We start from the raw sequence: 26,471 nt of genomic DNA on the forward strand, positions 1-26,471 counted from the left end.
GACTATATACATGTGGCCTGGATATGCCCACCTACCGCACAAGACTGGGTCCAAGCATTTGAGACTCTATAAAGCATGATACACATAGAAATAAGTCCTTCACCCCGTCAAAGCATTAATGGGCTAAGCGAAGAAATTTCCCAGGAGCATGTGAAAATTATAGCAATGACGTGTCTGTTAGCAAATTGAAGGTAGCAATGAAATGGTGCAAGGAGCCAACACCTAAAACTAAGGACTGGATTGTACATCTCATCAATAGCAACACAATGGCGCATACCTCTCTCCCCATTATTTTGCATCCTCAGAAATTTTAGGAACCCCCTCCAAGTGTATTTAGCAACCCAGAACACAACATATTAAAGAGAACAAGCTTGGCGGGGACTGGTGCACCTCTGAGGTAGTGCAATGGTACCTACAAAGCAGTGGTCCCTCCAACTGAATAAAGTGCATTAACTTCAGTATGAAAAAGCAAGAACTAGATCATATAAAGACTGTAAGATGATGCAAAATTATCTATAGAACTGCACTGCTAACTTCTTATTTGTCTGTGCTTGTAATCACTGGTGCATACTCAGATCTAGATTGCATAACTAAATAGGAAATGTTTTGACACAGCTCTATTATATTTCCTTTGTTTAATTTGCCTCTCTGTCAGAGCGCTCATGTAAAATTATAAAGCTAAAAACAAAAGTGTGTAATTTACTCTCCCTACAATACTCCAGAAGTTTCTCTAATTTTTTGCGTTACATGGAAATATAAGAAACAAGCATTTGCAATGCAATAGGTCTCGCATTAGGAAAGTTTGAGCTATTGGTATTGTAAATGACATTTTTTATTTATGTGTTGGTTTTGAAAATAGTGAAATTAATAGCTTTGTCATTTACAATGCCAATAGTCTAACTTTCGCAAATGTGACACCTATAGCATTTGTAATGCAATATGTGTTTTATTTACACGACTTAGTTGTATTGATATTACAAATAATAGCTTGTAATTTTTTTAAATAATTAATACTTAAATAAAAGTTAGTCATTTATAATGGCAATAGCTTAAACTTTTGTAAATAACTTGTGATTATGTTCAGCGTATTTTATTGTGGCGAAAATCCAAGAACCGAGGTGAAATATTAACATATTTTTTTTGTGACATTTGTAATTAAGCTTGAAAAATTGAGAGAACATATTTGAACCAGTTGTTGAATGGTTGCACAGATTGATGCTGCGGCGCCCCCGAGTGATGCTGTGGTGAGGGCGATAGAGAGAGAGAGTGAGGGCGATAGAGAGAGAGAGTGAGGGCGATAGAGAGAGAGAGGTAGGGCGATAGAGAGAGAGAGGTAGGGCGATAGAGAGAGAGAGGTAGGGCGATAGAGAGAGAGAGTGAGGGCGATAGAGAGAGAGAGTGAGGGCGATAGAGAGAGAGAGGGCGATAGAGAGAGAGAGGGCGATAGAGAGAGTGAGGGCGATAGAGAGAGTGAGGGCGATAGAGAGAGTGAGGGCGATAGAGAGAGTGAGGGCGATAGAGAGAGTGAGGGCGATAGAGAGAGTGAGGGCGATAGAGAGAGTGAGGGCGATAGAGAGAGTGAGGGCGATAGATAGAGAGAGTGAGGGCGATAGATAGAGTGAGGGCGATAGATAGAGAGAGTGAGGGCGATAGAGAGAGTGAGGGCGATAGAGAGAGTGAGGGCGATAGAGAGAGTGAGGGTGATAGAGAGAGTGAGGGTGATAGAGAGAGTGAGGGTGATAGAGAGAGTGAGGGCGATAGAGAGAAAAATATGCATTTATATGTGCTATATATATAGGTGTATATTTGTGCATATATGTAAATATATTGATATATATGCAGATATATGTACATTAGTATGTATGCATTATATGTGTGTATATATATATATATATATATATATATATATATATATATATATATATATATATATATATATATATATATATAGATGTGTCTATTTTGTAATATAACTATATATGTATGGGCATAAAAGTAGATAGATAGCCTGGCTCCAAAAAAAGGCGTAAACGTTGTGTGGCTATGTAAAATGGTGCAATACTTTAGGGCTAAGTTAACGCTAGATGCAATGGACGTAACACCAAATAAGCGTTTAAACTATGCAATGCTGCAAAGGTAAATTTATTTTTCCACCTAGAATAACAGTAAAAACACATAGCACGATCGGCGCCGTTGAAGCACCTGCTTAGACCCAGCCCACGTAATGTCCGAAGTAAAGTGAAGTGCTAATAAAAATTAAACATTGAACACATACGCAAATAAAAGAAACTCTTTCAAAACACAAAGAAAATAAAAATATACTTACAAGCAACCATGACTATTGACTTTGTCAATGATGTATTACAATCATGATAAGCCGGTTGAGTCGGGTTTAACTGCCACAAAGTAGAATAATCTATGAAATCAGAACCCTAATCAGCATGGTTGATTAATGACAATCGTAAAAGTCAAGACAGGAAAGGCAAAAGGAAGACAAAATGCACGGGTAACAAACTAATGTACCTTAATGTACCGGAGTAACACAATGTATCCAGAATAATCTGTGAAAAAAGTGTGTGAGATACGAATTAGGGGAACGTGCTTGAGACCCATGGAAAGTTCAGCACCAGCAGGAGCTTGACATATCACAATTAAATAACTGTGCTACTGAAAGTGGGCCTGTCCGCTCCTCTGACTCTTCGTGTCTGTAATGGGAAACTGTAGCGGGGAGAACCTGCCGACTGAAGGGGTGACCCCTGTTGTGGACTGGTGGGTCACTGACATGACTGCTCCTCCCTCTTTTCCTTCACATCAGAATGAGTGGAGTTCGGACTCCCAGTCAATGTGGAAAGAAAACAGACGAAGATCAGGAGGGTTCCTTTAAATGGGCGTATGTCGAGGATGAAGACACCCCCCTGAATGACGTTTACTCTGCGGGATTGGTCAAAATAGAAGAGGCAAGGAGACCGGCGTGTGACGACACCGGGAGACCGCGTTTGGAGTGGAGTCAAGTTCCAGGAGAATCGGGAGAAGAGTCGTGGTGGAAAGAAGAGTCGGGAGAAGAACCGCACCGGGAAGAGGAGGCGGGAGGACGACGAGACAAGACTCGACCGGAGGAGGTTCCAGAGCCAGGAGGCCACCGTCGCCGTGATTCGCCCAGCCACACTCACAGGGGAGTGTGTCTTAACCAGGTACGGCAGCGCGCAAAAGGCTGGCTCGGGAGGAGGGGAGGCACCCCTCAGTAGTAAAAAGAGAGCACGTTGCACCGTACAGCCTGTATGTAGCGCTTCGTATATAATCTGTGTGCTCCCCTCCCTTGCCTAACCCTTACACACCCTCTCCTCACAGTACGCTCACCACGTGTAAATACCTGTAGAACACACGTTTCACGGTGCCCCAAACACACCCGGTTTACCCAGGGGAACTGCATAAGAAGGGCAATACCTAACTGGTCCTCATTTCTTCGTTTAAAAATGAACCCTAAATGTCAGTTTTAAAACACATCATGGGCGGGAGTCGGGTGCATTCCCCTATTCTCTGTGTGAATCTCTCCGTTCTGGAAGCGCGAACCAGAGATCTCAGAGGGGGAAAAGCATATGCAAATTTGTTGGACTAATTTATCCATAACGCATTGCCCTGCGACAGGTGGTGTGGGTACCTGGATGCGAAGCTTTGGCATTTTGCGTTCTGATGAGTGGCAAAGAGATCTATCTCCGGTTGCACCCATCTTTGGAAGAATGGTTGCAGTATCTGGTTGTGCAGTTCCCATTCGTGTATTTGTTCTGACTCCCTGCTTAAGATGTCGGCTATCTGATTTTGAACCCCTGGTAGGTGTTCTGCTAACAGATAGATGTTTTGAGGAATGGCCCATCTCCAAATTTCCTGCGTTAGTCTGGATAGTTGGAGAGAGTGAGTCCCCCCCTGTTTTTGAATATAATACATTGCTGTCATGTTGTCTGTTCTGATCAGGAATGCTTTGTTCAGAATTTGCATTTTAAAAGCTTTTAAAGCTAGAAACACTGCTAGTAGTTCTAGGTGATTGATGTGCAGTTTTCTTTGCTGTACACTCCATCTTCCTTGTACTGTATATTTGTCCATATGAGCTCCCCATCCGGTGAGCGATGCATCCGCTGTTAGCACCACTTGTGGAGTTGGCTTTAGGAACGACCATCCTTTGGAAATGTTTGTTGTGTTCCACCACTTCAGAGAGCGATGTGTACGGTCATCTACCAACACCAGATCTGTAATCTGACCTTGAGCCTGATTCCACTGTGTTGCTAAACATTCTTACAGCTGGCGCATCTGTAGTCTGGCATATGGTATTAGCAGTATGCAAGAGGACATCATCCCCAATAACTGCATGAACACTCGAGCTGTTAGCGAGTGTTGTGGTTGAAATCTTTGAATCAATGTGAGCATTGTTTGAATCCTGACTGGATTGGGGTATACTTTGCCTTTTTCTGTATCTATAGTAGCCCCTAGATATTGTTGAACCTTGTTTGGTTGTAGGTGTGATTTTGTGTAGTTCACCGTAAATCCTAGCTGGTGCAGCAGCTGAATTGTCTTTTGTGTGTTTTGAAGACATTCCTTTTGTGACTTGGCCTTTATTGGACAATCGTCCAAGTAAGGGAAGACATGTATTTGTTGTCTTCTTAGGTGTGCTGCAACCACTGCTAGGCATTTTGTGAACACCATTGGTGCTGTTGTGACACCAAACGGAAAGACCTTGAACTGATAATGTTGCCCTTCTACAACAACAGATTTTCTGTGGGCTTTGTGAATTGGGATATGGAAGTAAGCATCTTTTAGATCCAGTGTAGAAAAAAAGTCCCCTTTCTTCAGTAAAGGAAGTACTTGTTGGTGCGTAACCATGTGGAAATGTTCAGAATTTATGTATGCATTGAGAGGTCTGAGGTCCAGTATTGGTCTTAGAGACCCGTCTTTTTGGGGGATTAGAAAGTATAGAGTATACTCCTGTTCCCTGTTGATGTTGTGGTACCTTCTCTATGGCATGCTTTTGTAGTAGTGATAGTACTTCCTGTTTTAACAATCTCAGATGATCTTGATTCATTGGACGCTGTTTGGGGGGGATGTTTGGTGGGGTAGCTGTGAGTTCCAAGTAATAACCATGTTGGATAATTTGTCTCATCCAACTGTCTGTCTGATGTGATGTTTTCCCAGACAGGTAGGAACTGTGCTAGGCGTCCCCTGACCGGTGTTACATGCTCTGGGGGGAGCTGTATGAAGTCACTGTTTTGGGGTAGGAGAGTTGAGGTTGTTGTTATTTCCGCGACCTCTACCCTTGTTGTTATTACCTCTGTAACTGCCTCTGGAATTACCTCTGGGTGATGTTGGGGTAAAAGAGGTAGATTGCTGGCTTGTGCCTGTATTCTTTGATCCGCCTCTATAGGAGCACCTACGAAAGGAACCCCTTTGAGCTGGCTGTTGTAATGCTCCAATTGACTTAGCCGTTTGTGTCTTTCTTCATCTTTTCTAAAGCCTCACATGTACTTGAGCCGAAAAGTGTTTTACCATCAAAAGGCTGGTTCAACAAGGAAGTTTGTACCTCTTGTTTGAACCCTGAGACTCTGAGCCATGCAGGTCTTCTTAACCACTTGGATGCTATGCTTCTTCTGGTACTTCAATGTAATTTCCATTGAAATCAATGGAAACTCCATGACGAGTTACCCTGGTCATTAGCGCTGAAGGGGTTAACATGATACTGGTGTTTATGGATCTTGCTGCAGTGTCTGCTGCGTCTAAGGCGCACTTAATGGAAGTGTTAGTTATTATCTTCCCTTCTTGTATGAGCTGATCTGCCCTTTTTTGATGTTTAGGGAGATGTGTAATGAGTTTTTCTAACTCATCATAATGAGCTCTTTCATAACGTGCAAGTAGCGCTTGCGTATTAGCTATGCGCCAGCTGTTTGCCGCTTGGGATGCTACTCTTTTGACAGAGGCATTTATTAACTTGGACTCCTTGTCAGGAGGAGGAGCTTCTCCTGTAGTTAGTGAATTTGCCCTCTTACGAGCGTTTGTGACCACTAGTGAGTCAAGAGGTATTTGTCCCTTAATAACTATTGGGTCCTTTGGGGCAGCCTTATATTTTTTTATCAATTCTTGGGTTTAATACCCTAGCTCTTACAGGGTCTTTAAATATATCTGATGTGTGATTGAGGAGACCCTTAAGCATTGGTAGGGTTCCTGAAGTAGTTTGTGCAGCAGGTAGGGTTTCTAAAAGGAAATCTTCTATTTGAGATTCCGCATGTAAATCTACCTTGTGGTATTTTGCTGCCCTATTAATCAATTGTGCAAAACCCGTATTATCAGGTGGTGAGGGTTTTGAGGGATACAGTTCAAGGTCATTCTCGTTATCGGACACAGCGTTATAGTCTTCCCATGGGTCTGCGTCGTTATCATCCCTAGGAAGTTCCCCCTCCCCCGTGTCACTTTCTACATCTGTTTGAGGTGTAGATGGGCGTGGTGTAGAAGGTGGAGGAATAGCTGGCAGAGTGTGAGGAAGAGGGTGTGTCTCTAGGTTGTGGAGAAAGTGGAGGAGTTGTATTAGTCCCCATTGTTCTCTTCTTAGGGGTAGGAGCTTTGTCCTCCAACTGTTCATTTTTCCTCTTTTTAGGTCGTTTTGTCACCACCTTGCCAGTTTGTGGATCAATAAACAGAGTCTTTTGTTTTGGATCTGTTTGTTGCTCCTGTGTCGGTACCGAAGTCCTTGGTTCCGAAAGGTGTCTTTGTTTCTGACTCTCGGTGTTGTGTTTGGCACCGAGAGTTTGCTCGAGTCCGATTTTTCCGGTGTCGAGGAAATCTTCGACGTCTAAACATGTTTCGGTTTCGACATGGAGTGTTTCGACTGAGAGCTCTCCTTGTTATGGAGCTTCGGTGTCGATGTCGATGCCGACTGTTTCTCGGATCCGACATGGTGGGAGGTCGAGTGTTTCGGTTTCGTGTCCGGGCCCGAGGGCGCGGCGTCGGAAACTTTTTTCGGTTGTCTGACCGGGCTTGAAGGCGGGGTCGACACCACTCTGGGTCGTTTTTTTGGTAAAGGGACGTCGTCACTCACGGTTTGATGGACGTCGATTTCCTCGACGTCAGACTCGTCCGCTTCCGACTCCGACCCATCCTCATCTTCTTCTTAGTCCTCGGGATGTTGGGCCTCGAACAACTCTGGGATTGCGTCTGACTGCATTCTCGACACCTCGTGTCTTCGGACTCGACGGTTTGTAATCGTCGACTCGGAGGAGAATGCCGCGCAGGCTTCACAGTCCCTGGACTCGTGTTCAGGTGATAAACAGAGGTTGCACACTTCGTGTAGGTCCTTGTGTGGGACTTTAGCACCACACGCTGGACATTTTATGAATGGAGTCCTTTCCATGGACTCCGGGCTGGACTACGTCGAGCTAGGCCTCCTAGTCTCGTCGACGTAGAAGCTGAAAATCTTGTTGACGTCGAAGCGCGTCGAAATGGAAATGAACTCGCGCTCGATAACAGTACCGTCGAATTGGAAGGGGAATTCGCGCCGAAATATAACTTTTCTCGAAGTCGATCCGGAGCGCTTCGATCCTCATCCGAACCCAATGGCGGAAAAAAACAATCTAAGGATGGAGCAGATGCCCATGCGCACTAGCACCCAAGGGAGGAGTCATCGGTCTTGTGACTACAAAAACTTCTCCAAGAGAAAAACAAGTGCAATCATCCGAGCCCAACACCAGATGGCGATCTATTCATAAATGTACCATCTGCAGCCCATATGCCTAGAACATAGATGTTATCGGTCTATAAAAGCCTTCATCTTTTAATTACCTCTGGGAGTTATTGAGCACCCACTTACTTTCTAAATGTCCGGAACTCCTTCATGACGAGACTACAAAATTCGGACTTACAGAAGAATAACGTTACCAAAGAAATATCACCATCATCTCAGTACTCACTGATCCATTTTTTGGACTGTACAAGAAAGAAATGTTAATTCACCCCTTTTTGAAACCAATCTGCATGGTTAATCTCCATTATTGACATTACTTAAACATTAATCAGTACTTGGCCTGTGCTCCATCGAACGAACAATCACACACAGGAGGAAGTGAACCTCCCACTTGCTGACCAATGAGAAACAAGGAAATTAAAGTGATGAAGGCAACAAATGGTAAGTAATGGGCTGAAATTCTAATGACCACTTAACAGGTGGTCATTAAAAATACTAAAAAAGGGGGAGTGGCCAAGATGGCGGCGGAGTAGGACGCGCTTTTCGGTCCCTCTGGCGTCGTTCCTACTATAGCCTCGAATAGCTCCCCGCGGGGTGCCCATCTGCGGTCCGGGTGGGGTGTCGAAGCCCGGAAGCACCCGAGAGATCCGGGCGGCGCCGTTCTTCGGACTCGACAGCATTTTCTGGAGCTGCGGAGAGGTGCGGCCTGTGCGACCTGCGCATTTCGGGGTCGCGTGGCAGCAGGGCGGAGCCGACGGGGCGCCCGATCTCCAGTGCCAGGCAATAAATAATTGGCGCTTCCAACCCCGGCCAGTGTCTACAGGAGACAGCGAGGGCAGCTTGGCTTCGCGGACGTGCGGCAGAGTGCCTGGAGGTGGTCGGCGGCCCTTCTCCACAACGCTGCAGAGGCGAGGCTCCAACCTGGCAGAGCAGAGGGCGGCTGGCGGGCGACCCCCCCCCCCTTTTTCCATCCGCCACTCGGCGGACGGCGCTTGAACTTCACGGGGCCTGGGCCCAGAGACCAGCCAGCTGGGGCTCCCATAGCGCACAGGGTACCCAGAAACTCGGGCCACGGGGCCTGCGCGGGGATCACGGGGGAGCACCGCCGGAGGGCGCAAGAGTGAGGTGAGGCCCACGGGATCTAGGGCGATCGCATTGCGCCTGGGGCTGGAGGCCTATGAAGCGCCTCACTGACCAGGCTTAAAGCGGGTAGGGTAAGGCCTAGCGTTGCGGCCTGATTCCACGCTGGTTGTGAGGCAGCCTGCACTCTGGAACCGCCTCCCCCCCCACCACATTGGCCTTATATGAAGCCAGCGTGTTGGCTCCAGCAGCTGCTTACACCCCATGCTGGCTGATATTGGGGCTTGAAGTGTAGTGTCGGGATACACTGCGTGGGGACGGACCTTGGGTCACCTCACATTAGCGCCCATCGGTAGGCTGCGACATGGCGGCGAATAGGCTCAAAAAGGACAGGCTGCCGAAAGAAAGCGCCCAGAAAGGCACACAGCCGTCAACATCACCGGTCAGTGATAAATCCCCAAGCCGCGACAACCCTGACGCACCAGCCACCAAAGCTTTTATGCTGGAGCTTTTTACGGCGATTATGGAGGACATTACTGAGCTACGCTCCCAGCTAGCGTCGGACCGGAGGGAGATGCGACGTGATGTGGATGCGGTGGGAACGCTGGAGGAGCATGACCTGGGCACCGCGGAAGATGTGCACCGGCTACAGCAAGATGTCTTACGCCTCACAGAGCAAAACCTTGACCTCCAAGCGCACACGGAAAATTTGGAGAACAGGTCCCGTCGGAATAACATACGGATACGGGCAGTGCAGTGGAAAGGAGAGGGGACAGACCTGCGAGACTACGTGGAGGCACTCTTACGGCACGTTCTGAACGATGAGGAGGTACGGGAAATCAAGATGGACAGAGTGCACAGAGTTGGCCTTCCGAGGGGTCCCAAGGCTCCACCTCCGGACATTTGGGTTTGAGTCCATGATTATAAGCTCAAAGAAAGAATTTTGAAGGAGGCGCGCGATCACTCTCCCCTAGAATTTCGCGATCATCGACCTGTGCTGTACCAAGACCTTGCGGCCTCCACCCTGGCTAAACGCAGGAGTTTCCAGCCAGTCACTACCTTCCTACGAGAGCAAGGGATACCCTATTCGTGGGGGCATCCCTTTAGACTTATCTTTAAATGGAAGTCCAAACTGATTCAGATTTAGTCGCTAGAGGCGGCCTGCGAACTCTTGGGATTGAACCCAGCCAACAACCCGACTGGCACCAATGTTTCCCCCTCCTGGCGAAGGCGCCGTTCCCAAGAATGGCAGAAGGTCAGCGAACAGGCAACAGCAACGAGGCCAGATCTCTCGGACACTTTGCGCAAAAGGGAGGCCACAACGGACGCGTGAGGAAACCGTCTTGAGCACACATCCTGTGGGCGGTTGAAAAGTGCCGGAGGGAACCGTCCGTTGGTTCCAGAAGAAGTCCCTGCTGGACGTCAGGGGAGAACGGGTGAGGATCGTCAGTTCCACCTGTGGACGTCTTTCTTCCTGTTTTACTAGTCATCCTTGGATGATGGAAAATAAGTATGTTCCGATTTGTTGGTTTTCTTCTGGTTTTCTTTCTCTTATTTTCAGGGGCACTGTTGGGGAGGGGGGGGCGGGGGGGGGGGGGGGTTAGGGCGTGGTAGGGTGGGCAGGCTCCAGGTCCGGAGACGTTTTTGGTGCTACATTGGGTGACCCCATTCCTACAGGTAGGGAGCATGTGTGTTACGGCACTTCCTGCTAAGCAGACAGCATCAAACAGGGAGGCCTTGGCTTAACGAGTGACACAGCACTTAGGGGTGCTCCAGTTCCCCATAGAATGGCCCATGCCCCCGACTGAATTGAGGGTCCTCACGCTGAATGTGCGAGGACTTAACAACCCGGTGAAACGGAAGGCGATACTCTCCCTTCTGGAAGCCTCAAAAGCAGACATGTGTCTGCTGCAGGAAACCCACCTTTTACAGAAAGATTGCTCCAGGATGCGGTCTCGCTGCTTCCCGCACCAATTCTACTCTTTATCTCCTGCTAAGACGGCCGGTGTGGCGATACTAGTGGCCCAACGATTCAGGGGGAAGGTGCTGCAGAAGGGGGTAGAAATGAAGGGGCGGCTGTTGTCCTATAGATTCTCCCTAGGGGGTGCACTTTTTCGGTATGCTCCATCTATGCTCCGAATGAAGGCCAGGAGAAGTTCTTACATACAGCCCTCACGGAGGTTGCCGCACTGCCTGACCACCACATCCTGGTGGGAGGGGATCTGAATCTAGTGATGGACACTTTGCAGGACAGGTCAGGACAGTGCTCCTCGCAGGCCGGTACACTCTCTGTAGAGGGAGTCACTAGACTAAGGGACATGGGTATGGTGGATTTGTGGCGCAGCTTTCACCCGGGCGAGACTGAAAAGCATCTTATCTCTGACCTCTACCGCATGTTGTTAGACCGCTACTCCCACGTCTATAACTCGGCTAGGGCCCGATGAGAAAAGGAGTTAGGACGCACACTCCGCTCTAAAGAATGGGATGGTATATACTATCGTGCGAGACACTCCGCCTACCACATGGGTCTAACGGACACACTCACCAAGATAGCAACATATTAGAACTACACCCCAGAGATGCTACAAGAGATGGATCATAGTAAGGAAGCAACATGCTGGCGCGGCTGAGGAGAAACGGGTTCCTTGGTACATCTTCTCGGGGACTGTGTGCACCTCCGGGGTTATTGGAAGTCAGTTTTAGATGAGATCGATGCCCACTTCAACACTGAAATCCCACGATTCCCCTCCTATGTTCTACTAGGCCTCCCAAACCCTGTTACATACCCGTTACGGTCACGCAGAGGCAGATTGATCACCATCGCTATTGGGTCTGCATTGCAAAACATCTTATCCCTCTGTCGCACTACACACACTCCTTTCCTTCAGGGTTGGCTGTTTCGCTCATGGGCAGTGCTGGGCATGGAAAAACTGTCCCTGATCAAAGCGGGGGAGGGTGCGAAGTATGTGGACCTTTGGCAACCATTCCTGTCTCTTTTAGCCACGGAATTAAGAGAAGTCACATGCCCTAGGTACTTGCGTATCTTGCGTCTGTCCCAAACTAAGGGCTGTTGAGTTGGGAGGGGAAGATGGGAGGGTGCTGGAGTTGGGGTTCGGGCGGGGTGGGGGGGTTCTATTTTCCTTCGCTTTACAGATTCATTAGCTTCAGTCTCTAAGGACATGGCCACTTGGCCACATTGCTTATTCTGTCATGGCGGTTTGATTTAACGACGTGGCCGGCCCCTCGGGGTTGTAGGCGGCTTGCTGTGTTTAACACTTGTTGTACCACCATAGGCTTTGAATTGCATACACGGAATTATTATGCTGTGCTGGCCCGCTGGGTTGTAGGCGTTTTCTGTTCTGTCTATTGTGCTCAAAAGTTATCAATAAACAGATTTAATACTGAAAATACTAAAAAATAATTCCATATTTTCTTAAATGTGCGACAATACAGATACATAGAACTAATTTAAAAGATTTGAGAACTGCAGTCTAAAACACAAGATGTTTTACCTTGCAATAGAAGCTTGCACTTCAAAGGATTAGCAAATAAAAAACAGTCATCCTTCATTTAGTTGCTGCCAAAATTCCTAGGAAAAAGGTGTGTGGGGCACACAGCAAAAGCATCAAAACACATAATACAAAGTGTGATGGAACAATACTGAGATGGAATTTTAACCACTAACGTCTTGCGTCTTCAAAAAAATGAAAGCAAAGGTACAGAAAGCAACGGGCGGTGGAGGGGGTTGTTTATAGGAGAGGAAGTGAGAAGGCAGAATTCAGTGTAAACCAAATAAAGCAAATAGTAATCAGGCATTAAAAAAGCCACTGTCTTTCCTATGTGAGGTATTGGCTTGTGAATTATTTTAGCCGTGACAGCAGCATAGAAAAATGATCAAAGGAGAGGGGAGGGTGCATGAAGCATGCTATTTCGTGGGTACAGAAAGCAACAGGGGAGTGAACAGTGAAGTGTGAGGAGTGGTAAGATATTATTGGAGAAGCGGGGACAGAGTAAGAATCACCTTTATGTTGTGGCTCCAGAAAGCAGCGGCGAATAAAGAGAAAGAATAACATGCGGCAGAAAAGCAACGGGGCTACTAAAAAGAGAATACGAACAAAAATGAGTGGGTAGAATGGTGCAAGAAACACGTGAGGTGATTTAGTATGCAATTCTACCAGTAAATACATGGTGCAGAGAACAAGAAAATACATGCACTCATACAGGGCTGAAAAACAAAAAGGTAGTTCGCTGAATGAAGGCAGCGGAAGAATACACGTCATATAATCAAAAGGATGGCAATGATGCTGGGGAGGAACCAAAAAAAAGCAACGACGGAAAAGCCAACCCAATGGTTGGCAATGGGTAGGATCTAAGCTCATTTCATTTTCGACAAGATACACAAGAGGTATTTCACAAGCAGAGAACTACAAACAGCATGTAGGCGAAACCTAAAATGGCTTACATATGGCTGACATATGGATTACATATGGGGGAAGTAGGATGTCTAAAAACATTTACGATAATTGTTTATTTCTTCTTTTGACAAAGTAATGAAAGTATAAACATAAAACAGTATTTTAGTAGAATGAATATCTTGATTTTAAACAGTTTAACTGTCACAAGGAACAAAATTAATAGCTTATAGATCAGCACATGCTGTAATTCAATAGTTTAAGGAGCCCAGATCATTTCTACACAAAAGGGTCAACCTGTACTAATTGATGCTTTAATCATTACATAATACCCAGGCATGAATTCTGAAGGTACTGTGCTTCTTTAAATGTTAACGTTACAAAAACTACTACCAAACTCACACAGGATGAGGTGGAGGGTGAACAAAATGTTACTTGGCGGGTGAAAAATACTGACATGTTAAAATTCTTTTCGTACAATATATATTTCCAGTTCTAATTTTGCAAATATAGAACTTTGAGGCATGAGGTCAGATTAAGTGTCAGAGTTTCATAATTAATTTGAAATATAGTTCCCATTTTTAACAATTATATAACTATTGATATATTAATTGTATTGAAAAACTGCGGATCTAATTTTAGTGTACTGAAGTACACAGGAAACAAGCGCATCTTTTCGAAGGCTCAATCATTCTAGGTCTAAAGTTAATATTAAATAAGTCCTAACTGCAAAAAAACAAATAATACCTTTAATACATGACAATGTTATAGAGAATTTTATTTTTGAGTTATCCAGGCATTTACGTACACAGTAAAAGGTTAGCACACTGGCGATAGGTGGTGAAATTGTTTAATCAGTGAGAAAGCTTGTTAGATAATCTAGGACTACCGGGACAGTAGAGAGTAATTCATTTCCTAGAAACTATGTGGCATACTTCGAGCTACAATTAAATAAAAGTGCTAATGTTTTGAACTTGCTCCCATGGGCAAGAAGTCAATACAATCGATTGTGTGTCTGGCTGACATGATTAAATTTTGAAAGGCATTTGTTTGAATTAAAAAGAAAAATCAAGTCAGATGGCCTTTTCCACTTAAGCACCCAGGATCTGGAAGGACATATTTGTATTCATTAGAACCTCTTCAACACTCCTCCAATTTAGGAAAAAGTTGAAGACATCTCTTTAAATTTCTTCACAATGCAGTAACAGTACACTTCTGCTAAAAGAGACCAGATAGGTCTACCATCATTTGTTGGATAGGTTTGTGTTTGACCCTGTACAAAGCTCCTTTTTCTTTTGGCTAGATTTGTGCTACACAAAATACCACATATATACACGTAGCAGCATTCAGCAAATTCTGACATGAGAGTGAACGGGTATACACTTGCATGTCAACATGGATATACTCCAGAAGCCAAAAATACAAAAGGTGAAAGGTCAGAATTCAGCAACGAACAACATGGTCTTCGGTTGTGGCTTTAATGGCAGACCATAGACCACATATGTTGTGGACATTCTGCAACAGAAACTATTAAAATGAACATACAATTTGGCCGTATGTTGAGTTGAGCAGGAAAAATAGGACAAAAGAATTTAAATTAATTCAACCCAACTACAAAATAGTCTAATGTAATGCATTAAAGAGTGATTAAATCCACATTGCTCCATAGATAAAAACATTTTTAAAAAATCACTTTCAACTTCTCTTTGGACGAAAATAAAAACAAAGCACAAAGACCCCTGCATTGTAACACTTTTAATAACCAGACAATGTTTTCCTCCTTAAGAGGTCAAATCACCTTCATTTCAAACGATGTTCATAAATAAATTTAAAAAAACTCATTGAAATGTAGGACAAACAAAATGCTCACCCTGAAGTTGGTTTCTGGGGCTTGTGCTACTAAGGGTGCACGAGACATTTCTTCCATTTGACCTGAGGATATAAATAAAGCAAAACTTAAAGCAGGGCAATAAATGGAGCCTGACATTTTCAAAAGGTATCAGGATGCTAATGCACGAGGAGATGGAGGACTTTAATGGTACTTAATTCTGAAAAGGTGAATACCAAATCTTTTACATTCAATGGCAACACCCTTTACAGCACACCACAGAGGAAACTAAAAGTAATAGTAGGATTAAAGGAAATTTCAATCATTTTTTAGAAGGGCAATCGTGGCCTAAAATACGAAACGCTATCAATTATAATTAAATAGTTATAAATGGAAAAGCAAAAACTTACAACATATAATCAGTTTGAGAAGCAGGCACCAGGTGTGAAATTAAAAAAAAATTACAATTCAAAAAAACAAGCATTTACAATGCAATGGTCTCGGCATTGTTAAAGTTAGAGCTATTGGCATTGCTCATGACATTTTTTATTTATGTTTTTGTTTTTAAAACATAAATAAATGGCATTGTAATTTACAATGCCAATAGCTTAATCTCTCGCAAATGCGAGACCTATTGCATTTGCACCCACACACCGAGCCACCCACAAAGCCAACCACACACACATACAGAGCCACCCACACAGAGCCACCACAGTCATTCACATAGAGCCACCAGCACCCAGTCACCCACACACACACACACACACAGAGCCACCCTCACACAGACAGAGCCACCCTTACACAGACAGAGCCACCCTTACACAGACAGAGCCACCCTCACACAGAGTCACACACACACACAGAGAGAGCCACACACACAGAGAGAGCCACACAAAGGCAAGAAAAACAAGCGCTGCTCAAACATCCCGCATATACACAACTATGAACAGACTCTCGCTCGCACATACTCTTATACACGCACACCCCTCCATCACCTGGGCATAGGTTCTCACACACACCCAAAACCAATTTCTCGCGCTCATACCCTCACACGCACACTTTCTCTCAAACACACAGCCTCTCCCAGACGCGAGCCCCCTCTCTCGTAAACACGGTCTCATGCACAGTCTGGCCCCTCTCGCTCTCACACATCCCACTCACACATGCTCCCCCTCACTCACACATACCTAATCTCACAAGTTGAAATAAAGTAAAAGGAGCGCCAAGTCGCGATACTAAAAGGTGGGAAGTTTAGCCGAGCCTAAAATGCAAATATCATCCAGTAAAGACACGTTTCTGAAAAGTGGCGAAATAGTAAGCAAAAGGTATTAAATTCCACTCACAACAATCTGCCTGCAATGAATCATGAAAGAAGAAAATTTTTGTTAGTCAAGTGTACTCAATGTAAAAATAAATGCCACTGAAGTAACTCGTTCAACCATGCAGGCCAACAGGCGCCTAGGCAGCAGATAATCTGAACAGATTAGTTTCAAATAAATGCATAAAACACTATACAATCGGGTGCGGTGACAAAACAAAAACGGAGTTTAACAAACTGAAATGGCAATGAGCGGGGGGTTAGAGTGGAAAGAGGAAGCAGAATTAATGTTCCGTTTTAAGATTTTGAATTGGACAGCAGAAAAAAAGGCTTTGTTTCTCACAGCTGAGACATAATTGAAGTGAATATCGATCAAACCTCTCATCCACAGCCCACGGTCTGCTCAGCACCTCATTCAAAACACTCCAACTACAATAAAATTATGACAGCATCTTCTACAAAATATTTTTAAGATGAACATGTTCGAGGTTAGGTTGGTACAAAATAAGACTGCAAAACGTCTGTAGAGCTCATTTCGCGTCACATGTCAAACTGGTACTAAAAGGTGAGCACAATTAGAAAAGAAAAGGTTACATTTATCCATTGCTAAAATTATCAATCATATCTTGCAGATACAGCATACAGGAACGCAACAGCAGAGTATGTTCACCACTTTATGAAATCCAGAAATAAACGTACGTCGTTGTAAGAGGGAAGAAGGGGAGTGGGGTATATCACCCGTGATGCCACCTTGCTCTATTGGGTCACGACACCGCGGTTGTATCTGTGGGCTTTCAACTATCGACTGCATTTTTGGAAGTTGTAGTAAGCCATTAGGTACGTTTTTAAAGTGCCAACACAAGAAACCCGCATTTGTGAACATCTGTTTGCATGCCTTAAAGTCAGACCTATTGGCTTTGATAACGATGGTTAGGAACAACCATCGTCTTAATGGACTATAGGACCACGAGAAGCAACATTAATGCCATGGTCCAAAGATGGCAGCCGGCACCCTGCCATCGCCAATGACGTACTCTTACTAGCTCTTTCCCGGGGTCCCACAGCAGCAGTTGTGCAATTTACTATTAAATCGCCCCTCATACCTCCCTCCCTCTGAATACACCTGCTCTTGGGCCGAGAACTACACTGGTTGTAAGAATCATCAGTTTCAAAGCAAACTGCTTTCTTTAAGAAGATGTTTAGATTGAGAAGACAGAGCGCGCTCCTGCTTGCCAAGTTAAGGAAAGGTAATTCAAAGCTTAAGAACTTTTAAAAGATCATATTACATGAGCCAGTAACCAATTTCACCTCCAAAAAGACGAGGACGACAATTAGCACGTATTAATGTCACATTACAATAAGCATCCGCTTTCAAAACGAGATCACGGAGTGAAGCAACAATGTAAAATAAAATTATACTTGTAAAGGTAATTGACAAGAATTATTGATAGCCGCTGCATTGAGAGAATTTGGAAGTTTCTGGGGCATTCCAAGCACACTGTTTCTTCCGCAGTACAATATTCTAAGGGTAATCTTAGCAACAATAAAACAGCAACGGGAAGGAGGGGGCCGCTCAGCGAACCTTTTATCAGCGCCGCGCGCCCCTCTGCAGACTCCCCCTGCATTCCAGAGAGGCGCGAGACGCGATCCGGTCTGCCCTGCAATGCTGTGGAGACAAGACCTGGCCGCGCGCACAACGTTATCCTATGGGGAAACGCTGCGCGCGGCCAGGTCTTGTCTTACTTCGGCGTTCTCAGACTGCCGAGACGCCGACTATAATTCTCGGCGAGAACGCGCTTTCAGCATGTTACTAGCCGAGACCTAAAAACATTAGTGGGTGCGGGAGAAGGGATAGGAAAGCGCACACATTTGCTATTTTAGGAAATAAAAATACTAATATTCGTAACGCAAATCTAGAACACAAAGGGCTTCTGGGAGTGAAAGAGTTGGAGTTTGAAAATAGAAAAACCAGATTGAACAACTTGAGTAAAGAAGCCTTAAGCAGTTAAAAGTAAACCATTAATATGAACAAGGATTTGAAATGTAAAAAAATGCGCGAGTGTTTAGTTAGATTTGGGTTCATGCTTGCAGTGTGGGCTGTTGGTACAAAGACATCAGCAATTCTGGGAACATTTCTCAGGCTATAATAAGACTTCAGTCCTTATGATTCAGACTGTTTTGAACGACTCCCTCTTATTGGAATAGGTGCAAGAAAAAGTAGCAAGCATCTTGTGAACTAAGGATCTAGAGTGACTTGAAAATAGACTGCACGTAGGTGTAAATATTCACATTGCCAAACTACCTACAAAATCCTCATTTTCACATAAACATTTGACTTTAGGGGCCAGTCACTAGAATGGATTCGCTTTCGGACAAATCGCGCAAACCAGTCAGGACCGAGGACGCAGACACCGACTGGACACGGAAACACTGGTAAAGCAAATTAATTTGCTATGTGTTGAAATTACCGCCGGACAGATTTTGCTTGGCCATATCGTACGTTTTTCCAACACGGACACTGGTCAACTCCCAAATCTTAGTAAGCGTTAAACTAGTTAAGTTTACTTTCTGTCCAGGAATGAGCTTTTTTTTTTATTGTACCCGTTTCAACTGCTCACATGTGTACTTGAGAACAGCGTTTCATAATGCAGTTATTAGCAGACCTGAGAAAGGTTGATAGAGTGCCTTTCTTGAGAAAATCCACAGACTAACGTTAGAAATACAGTTGTTGTCGTAAGACTCCTAGTTTTGTATTTAGAGCAATTCGCATCGACTTCCTTCCCCTCTTTCGTACTTGTGGGTGAAGATAAAATACCAGGGGCCATATTACGTATTGTGCTCTGGGAACGCGCAACGGGTGGCTGTCCTGCTTTGTGAGTCCCTGTGGCACAATGGTATTACAGAAGGGGCTACAGACACTTGTGCTGCCCCATCGGTTGAGAATAGTGTTGGTGCACATGTAGAACCAGCACTGCCAGGAGAGGGGTTCCCTTATTTGCATCTCTGATTCTACACTCACGCAGTATTATAGATGCAAATGCAAAAAGGCGCTTGGGAATCGCACACTTAGTGCACCACAAAAAGGTTGTATGCTGCCAGTGATCCTTCTGGGGAAGGTGGCCTCAGTCACTCACTACACCGACCTGGAGGGGAATTTCTCTCCCCTTTTCAAAGTGCCAACGGGTTGCCATTTGCACTGTGAAATACTCAGAAGCTCTAAGGCAACAGTCCCAGATTTCATTAAATGCACTGCCCTAAGGGAAGAGCAAGTTTATGGCTCTACCACTCTACTTCCCTCACTCTGTAACTCTACCGCCCTCACTCTACCGCCCTCACTCTACCACTCTACCCCGCTACCGCCCTCACTCTACCCCTCTACCGCCCTCACTCTACCCCTCTACTGCCCTCACTCTACCATTCTTCCGCCCCCACGTGTAAGTTAATCCTGAAATATCAAGCGAACGCTCACTTGTGTAACTGTATCAAAACAATTATTCTCAAACGATGGTAATTAATTTCACAAGAACCGGATTTTGGGTCCTCATTAGTGCAAGCACCATTATTTGCGTACACCAGGAGTCAAAACCTCAAAGAATTATTAACCAATAAACAGTCTGTCATTGAAACTAATCACACAGGCATGAAGAAATGTTACAACTGGATACACTGCAATAACGTCATGCAACAAACATCCATTAACCATCCCAGGACAGGAACCAAAATTCAATTTAACCATTCCTCTGACTGCAACACCACCAAAGTAATATATTGCATCAAATGTCCATGCGGCCTGCTATACGTAGGAAAAACGGAATGAAAAATTAAAATTAGAATTGGCGAACATAAAAGCATGTTTAGAAACAAAAATACCAACTCCAATTTGGTCGTCCATTGGCTTGAAATGGGTCATAACATCACACAGGTTTGCGATGCTGTCATAGAGAAGGTATCAATTAAAGAAGGAACGGATAACAGCAAAAAACTTTTTTATTTTGGATCCGTAAATTGCAGACAATGATGCCAGATGGCTTGAACAACAAAATTGACTTTAGTTTTTTTCTGTAAACAGACATCGGTCTCCTTCCACACAACCATATCAACGTATTACTTTAAAATAATTGAAACTGTTTTTGTAAATAACAGACATCTGGTTTTTTTCCACATACATTCCTTCATATTTTTTGATTCCTGACAATTCACTTCACACAAGCCATAATTCACTTCACACAAGCCATACATTTTTTTTAGAGAAGATTGAGCTCTGCCATGCAGGTTAGGCATATTATGCAGTGTATTTGTTTTTGTCACCGTATTGTATGGATCATCATGTTTATACAAACATTGATTATGCCCCCAAAAACTTTATTGGTTTATTCTCTTCTTTCGTCTTTCCAACTTTTTTGCACTATCCTCCATGATTGGTGGTACTCTTGCACTTTTCTTACTTTTATTTATTGCGTGTACCGGTTTGTTTATACATGCTTTTACCATCACTTATGTGAAGAGAGTACTTTACACGGCGGCCATCTTTTGATGACCACATTAGCCTTTTTCCTTTCATAGACGCAGTTTCTTTTGTTCTTTTACCTTAGTCATCAGCATTTCCCGACGCCTCTTGCGTCTTTTGTTTACTATTGTTCTTTACACTCAATTGAACAAGCTGCGTATGTTTCCTTATCGCCCGCATTTGCGCAGTTATTTTATCAACATTACGTTATGGCGGTTCCCATCAGAGTGAGTTTGAGCCTTTTTTTACTTTTCATGAATTAATCATGTGACCATACGAGGCACGCCTTTTTTATGGCTCTTCAGCGCGTCCATCTTCCGCAATTCGGGATGTGATCCTTGGTGCTCAGCGGTTACCGGTAAGATTCTTTCTCCGGTTTCCGATTTACATACTGTGTTCAGTATATATGTTTTGTTAGTGATGGAGTTCTCCTTTTCGCTTTTTAGATTTGTGGTGAGCGTTCAGGAACTTTACCAGTCCCGATTAGGTATGTGGCTTTCCGCACGGTTTCTTTTTGGCATTAGTTCGGCCATAGATTCTTGAACTTTTTTGTCTTGTTATTCACCCTTTCAGAACAAGAGTACATTGACTCCATTCGGGTACATCTACTTGCCATTTCTTTCTTAACAACAACAAGCAACAGAACTGGGGGTCTAGAATCAGCAATGTCGCCTACTGCCTCACTCTGCTCCAAACAGTGAGTCAGAGAAGGAGTCACACAGAGAAGAGTAACAAAGAAAGCAAACATGACAAACATGACAGGAGTGAACAAAATGAGATCTTTGAGCGTCCCGCATCAACTTCCGAGGTTCTTCAGTTGGAGGCTGGATCCGCTGGCAGAGGCCACGGACGCTTTCCTCCAGGACTGGAGCCAGGAGAGACCCTTTGCGTTTCCCCCCTTTTCGATGGTGATGCGGGCGGCGGCTCAGGTTCGCCGGCAGGTGGTGGAGCTGGTTCTAGCGACGCCGTTTTGGCGGTACCAAGTTTGGTTTCCAGTTCTTCTGGAACTTTTCCTGGGATTCTCCAATCCTACTCCCCCAGTTTCCTCAACTGCTTCTCAATCCAGATCGGGAGCCGCATCATCTCATCGTTCAGGGCTCTCTCCGCCTCATGGCATGGAGGCTTTCAGGAGACGTTGGTCGATCCCAGGCCTTTCGAGATCGGCTGAGGGACTTTTGTCCAAGGCCTGGGCAGTCAGTACGTCGAAGCGCTACAAATCCGCTTGGTCTAAGTGGGTTCGTTGGTGTCTTCGCCGGAGCTTGGATCCCTTGGTCGTGGGAGTCGTTCCTGTGTTGAATTTTTTGGCGGAACTGTCCATGGAAGGGTTTGCATACCGCACGATCAATGCTATGCGTTCGGCTAACAAGGCAGCACGTAAATGAATATTAATCAAGATGGGTGGCGCACTGCTGTGTTTTTAGAAAATAAGTTCATGTATTTCTATGGACTATAGATAGACCAGGCGGAGAAAGGAGAAGCTCCCCGATGAAGGGCACGTTTTTTCGCCCGAAATGCATTGGAGCATGAAATATTGGAATATATTTACATTGTGAAAATTAGAAATGATATGAACTACTCTAAAAGATGAATGAATAAACAATTCATTGCAAGAACTTCTGGAAATTTCTTGGAGTCTCATTTCCTGAGAACCAAAGGAGTGCCTAAACACAGGGATGGCACCATGATCTCATGGTGACACAAGACTTAGTTATCAAGGCAGCACACCATCCAGTTGATGGTTCCCCTATTGGGGTTCATCCTTTTGTGTGCCGGCTTTTGCAGGGAATCCGGATGTCGTTGCCTCCGGAGCCGCGATATTCTGTCCTTTGGGATGTCAATGTGGTGTTGAACCTTTTTCTATCCTGGCAGCCTAATAGGTATCTATCCTTCAAGGAACTCTCGGCGAAGTTGGCAATGCTGTTATGCTTAGTGTGCTGTCGCAGAGTGTCAGATGTGGGTGCTTTGGATGTGTCAGCACGCATATTTTCACCGGATGGAGTCACTTTCACGATTGGTCGCCGCACAAAATCGGCTTCTAGGACCATTTCGTACCCGGCTTTTGTGGATGCTCCGAAGTTGTTTGTTGTTCAGTGTCTGAAAGCTTATGAGGATGTGACTTGGGACATTCGCCCTCCGGGCGAGAGACAGTTGTTGATTGCCTAGCGAAAACCACACCATGTAGTCTCTTCCCTCACCATAACCAGGTGGGTGCGCTGGGTCATGCAGGAGGCAGGCATTGATACCAAACGTTTCGGAGCTCACTCTGCCAGGGGGGCCATGGCCTCTAAGGCTTTCTCTGCAGGAGCTCGTTTAGAGGATTTGCTGCGGGCCGCTGACTGGTCCTCCGATTCCACCTTTAAGAGGTTTTACTTCAAACCTGTGGTGGATATTGCTCATTTGGTGGTAAGTAAGCTTTGAACTAGCATAATCTGAGCCTCCGGTCCTGCCATAGAATCGAAATTTGCCTAGCTAATGTAACGGTAAGTTTCAATTCTATTAAGGACACGGAGGCGAGGATTATCCCACCCAGGACGTCTTCGAACGACATCCCGCCCGTATTGCAGTAAGTAATCAGGTTTTTGATCCGAGGTTATACGTGGGTACACCTGAATTCTAGCCCCCATCAACATTGACCGTGGTACCAAAAAATAATCAATCCTTACAAGTTTTTGATGGGGGCAGGAATAAAAAGTGTAGCCCGGTTCATCACCTCTCAGTTCAGCCCAAGCATCCACCAAGCCATGATCAATTGCCAGTAATTGAAGTCCTTAAAGACTTTAGGTTTCCTCCCATTATAGTGATAGGTATTAGGTATAGGTAGGTATTCCTCGTGGTTGAATTTGGTCATGTTGTTTATTTCAGGCGTAAGCACATATAATTTCAGTTACAACGCTTACGCTGCTTTGTTTTTTCTGTTAGGAAATGATGGTTCCAACCAGACCAATGAACTGAGTTCGTAATTTGTGCCAAGAAAGAGGAAGATCATGGGGAAGGGACTGCCTATCTATGGATGGTAGACATTGTGGAAGGACTCCGTGGACACTGACTATATTGGGACGATGGGAGTTGTAGTCCCAGAGACTTTCTTGAATTGTTTTTTGGATAATGCTTCACTTTTGTTGAGATATAAGCATTTTTTCATTGTAAGCTTTTCTGAGGCTGCTGTGTTTTTTCTGTTATAATAAATTGCGGAGAAAGAAAAGCATAATCCTCGCCTCCGTGGCAATAATAGAATTAAAACTTACCGTTACATTAGCTAGGCAAATTTCGATTCTAAAGGTACCCAGGGTTTGTGGATTCCCCTGAAGAAATTAGACAAAATACAGCTAAATTTGGGGTTTTGGGGGGAAAATGGCAAAAAGCTGCTGCAAATTAAAGCGTCTGGTTTTTTCTCTACAAATGGTTTCAAAAAAGGGTTTGTGGGGCTCAAATCACAATTTCCCCAGCTTTCAGGGAATCACATACTTTTGTCAGAAAACTAAAAATGTTTTAAACAGTTTTGGTATTTTTCTGGGACATAGCCTATTTTTGCTATTTTTTTGTGCTTACAGTTAATGGTAGAAATGGGTATGAAAGCAATAATGGATCCTGGAAAGCTATACATTTTAGAAAGGTAGACAAAATTCTGAATTCAGCAAGGGGTCATTTGTGTAGATCCTTCAAGGTTTCTTTATAAAAACTAGCAGTTAAATATAGGAAATATTGTAAAATTAGTTTAAAAAAAACAGCCATTTGTGTCAAGGTTTTCACCTGTAACTTCTTCTAATTATGTACGAGTTGGAGATTCACTAAGAACCCGAAGATCCATGAGCCAATAACTGAACAGGGACTTGCAAAGTTTTTTAATTATGTACCGGGTATATAGCGATTATTCAGGGAAAATATATACATGGAAAAATCGGCATGAAAGACACCTATGTATTTCTGAAATGGGAACAAAATAAATAGTTTAAAAACAGTAGATATTTGCACATTTCCGATTAGGGAATACTCGTACTAGCATGAGAATTATCGGTCATTTTTCAAAATGACTTTTGCACATGGTCTTTCCTTTTGAAGGCAGAAATGCATCGAAAGTCAATAGGTAATAGTTGCTGTACAAATCTGAATTACACTAAAGCACAAGTTACTATAACGATATATCTGTAAGAGTCATTAGTTAGTGATAGATTCCTTACCTTAGAATATCCCCAGGCGTCGGACTGGATCTGGAAAATTTTGCGTAGCAATAACCCTGCGCGCCGGCAGGCGTCATCCGCGGCTCCGCGTCCGTCGTCGGCGTTAGAGCCGGAATGACGTCGAAGGACTTAGACGCCGCCCATGCGCGCTGACGTCAATTCTGATAAACAGCTTTTCCGCGTCAGATACGCAGAGCCATGAAAGAACCAACACTGGTGCCATGAAACTAGGGCCCTGAAAGGGGATGACATTAACCCTAGCTATCGGTTCGCAGAACGGGGAGGATGGGTGGGTCGGTCAGGAATCTATCACTGACTAATGTCTCTTACAGATATATTGTTACACAAGTAGTAACTTGTACATCTGAAAGAGACACGTTAGTGATAGATTCCTTACCTTACAATAGATACCCCAGCAATACCAACCCTGGTGGTGGGTCTGCGAACCAATAATCACACCAGAAAGTCCTGGAGGACATAACGGCCAAAGAAGCCATCTCTCCGGACTTGGCTGTCCAGGCAATAATGTCTTGTAAACGTGTGCAGCGAGGCCGACGTAGCTGCCTGGCAAATATCCTGTAAGGGTACTCCTCGGCCCAGGGCAGTTTCAGTCGCCGTGGCCAGAGTAGAATGAGCCCGTAAACCCACAGGGGGTTCCTTCTTTGCCAAGGACTAACACGCCTAGATACACAAGATGATCCACAGCGAGATGGTCCGCTTGTGCACCGCCTTTCCCTTCTTAGCGCCCACGTAACAAACAAAGAGTTGGTCATCCACCCGGAACTACCGTGTGCGATCCAGATAGTAAGAGAGCGCTCGTTTTGGGTCCAGACGGTGGAGCCTCTCTTCCTCTTTCGAGGGAGGCGGAAAGAAGGTGGGCAAGGGGATGGACTGCCTGATGTGGAAGGCTGTGACCACCTTGGGCAGGAAAGAGGACCTTGTCCGCAACACAACCTTGTCCGGATGGACCGAAAGGAAAGGAGGTTTAGAGGATAGAGCCTGGAGCTCACTCACTCTCCTGGCAGAGGTGATGGCAACCAGGAAGGCGGTCTTCAAGGTAAGAAGACGGAGAGGACAGTTATGGAGCGGCTCAAAGGGAGCACACATTAGATAAGTAAGTACAAGATTCAAGTCCCACTGGGGCATCACGAAGGGAACAGGAGGGAACATATGAGTGATGCCCTTTAGGAATCTGTTGACAATGGGGGACTTGAACAAAGAAGGCTGATCAGGTAGCCTTAGGAAGGCGGGAAGGGTAGAAAGGTAGCCCTTGAGAGTGCCCAGAGCAGTGCCCTGCTGGGCAAGAGAAAGAAGGAAGAGAAGAACCTCAGATTGAGGGGCAGAGGGAGGATCCACAGCCTTATTCTGTGCACCATGCCAAAAATCTGTTCCACCTGCAGGAGTATACCGACTTTGTGGAGGGACGCCTGG

At 44.8% G+C, this 26,471-nt stretch overlaps 1 protein-coding gene across 9 annotated transcripts in view; it reads right to left on the reverse strand.

Moving 5' to 3' along the window:
* Positions 1–26,471, reverse strand: part of ZMYM4 (zinc finger MYM-type containing 4) — a 1,284,131-nt gene that overhangs the window by 884,751 nt on the left and 372,909 nt on the right. For all 9 annotated transcript variants that reach the window (XM_086956525.1, XM_086956522.1, XM_086956517.1 and 6 more), the window contains one exon: positions 15,080–15,141. In XM_086956525.1, the coding sequence (XP_086812651.1) occupies positions 15,080–15,141 (62 nt within the window). The remainder of the gene's footprint in view (positions 1–15,079; positions 15,142–26,471) is intronic.

Source organism: Lissotriton vulgaris, chromosome 2_1 (genome assembly GCF_964263255.1).
Source record: "Lissotriton vulgaris chromosome 2_1, aLisVul1.2, whole genome shotgun sequence".
Classification (NCBI taxonomy): domain Eukaryota; kingdom Metazoa; phylum Chordata; class Amphibia; order Caudata; family Salamandridae; genus Lissotriton; species Lissotriton vulgaris.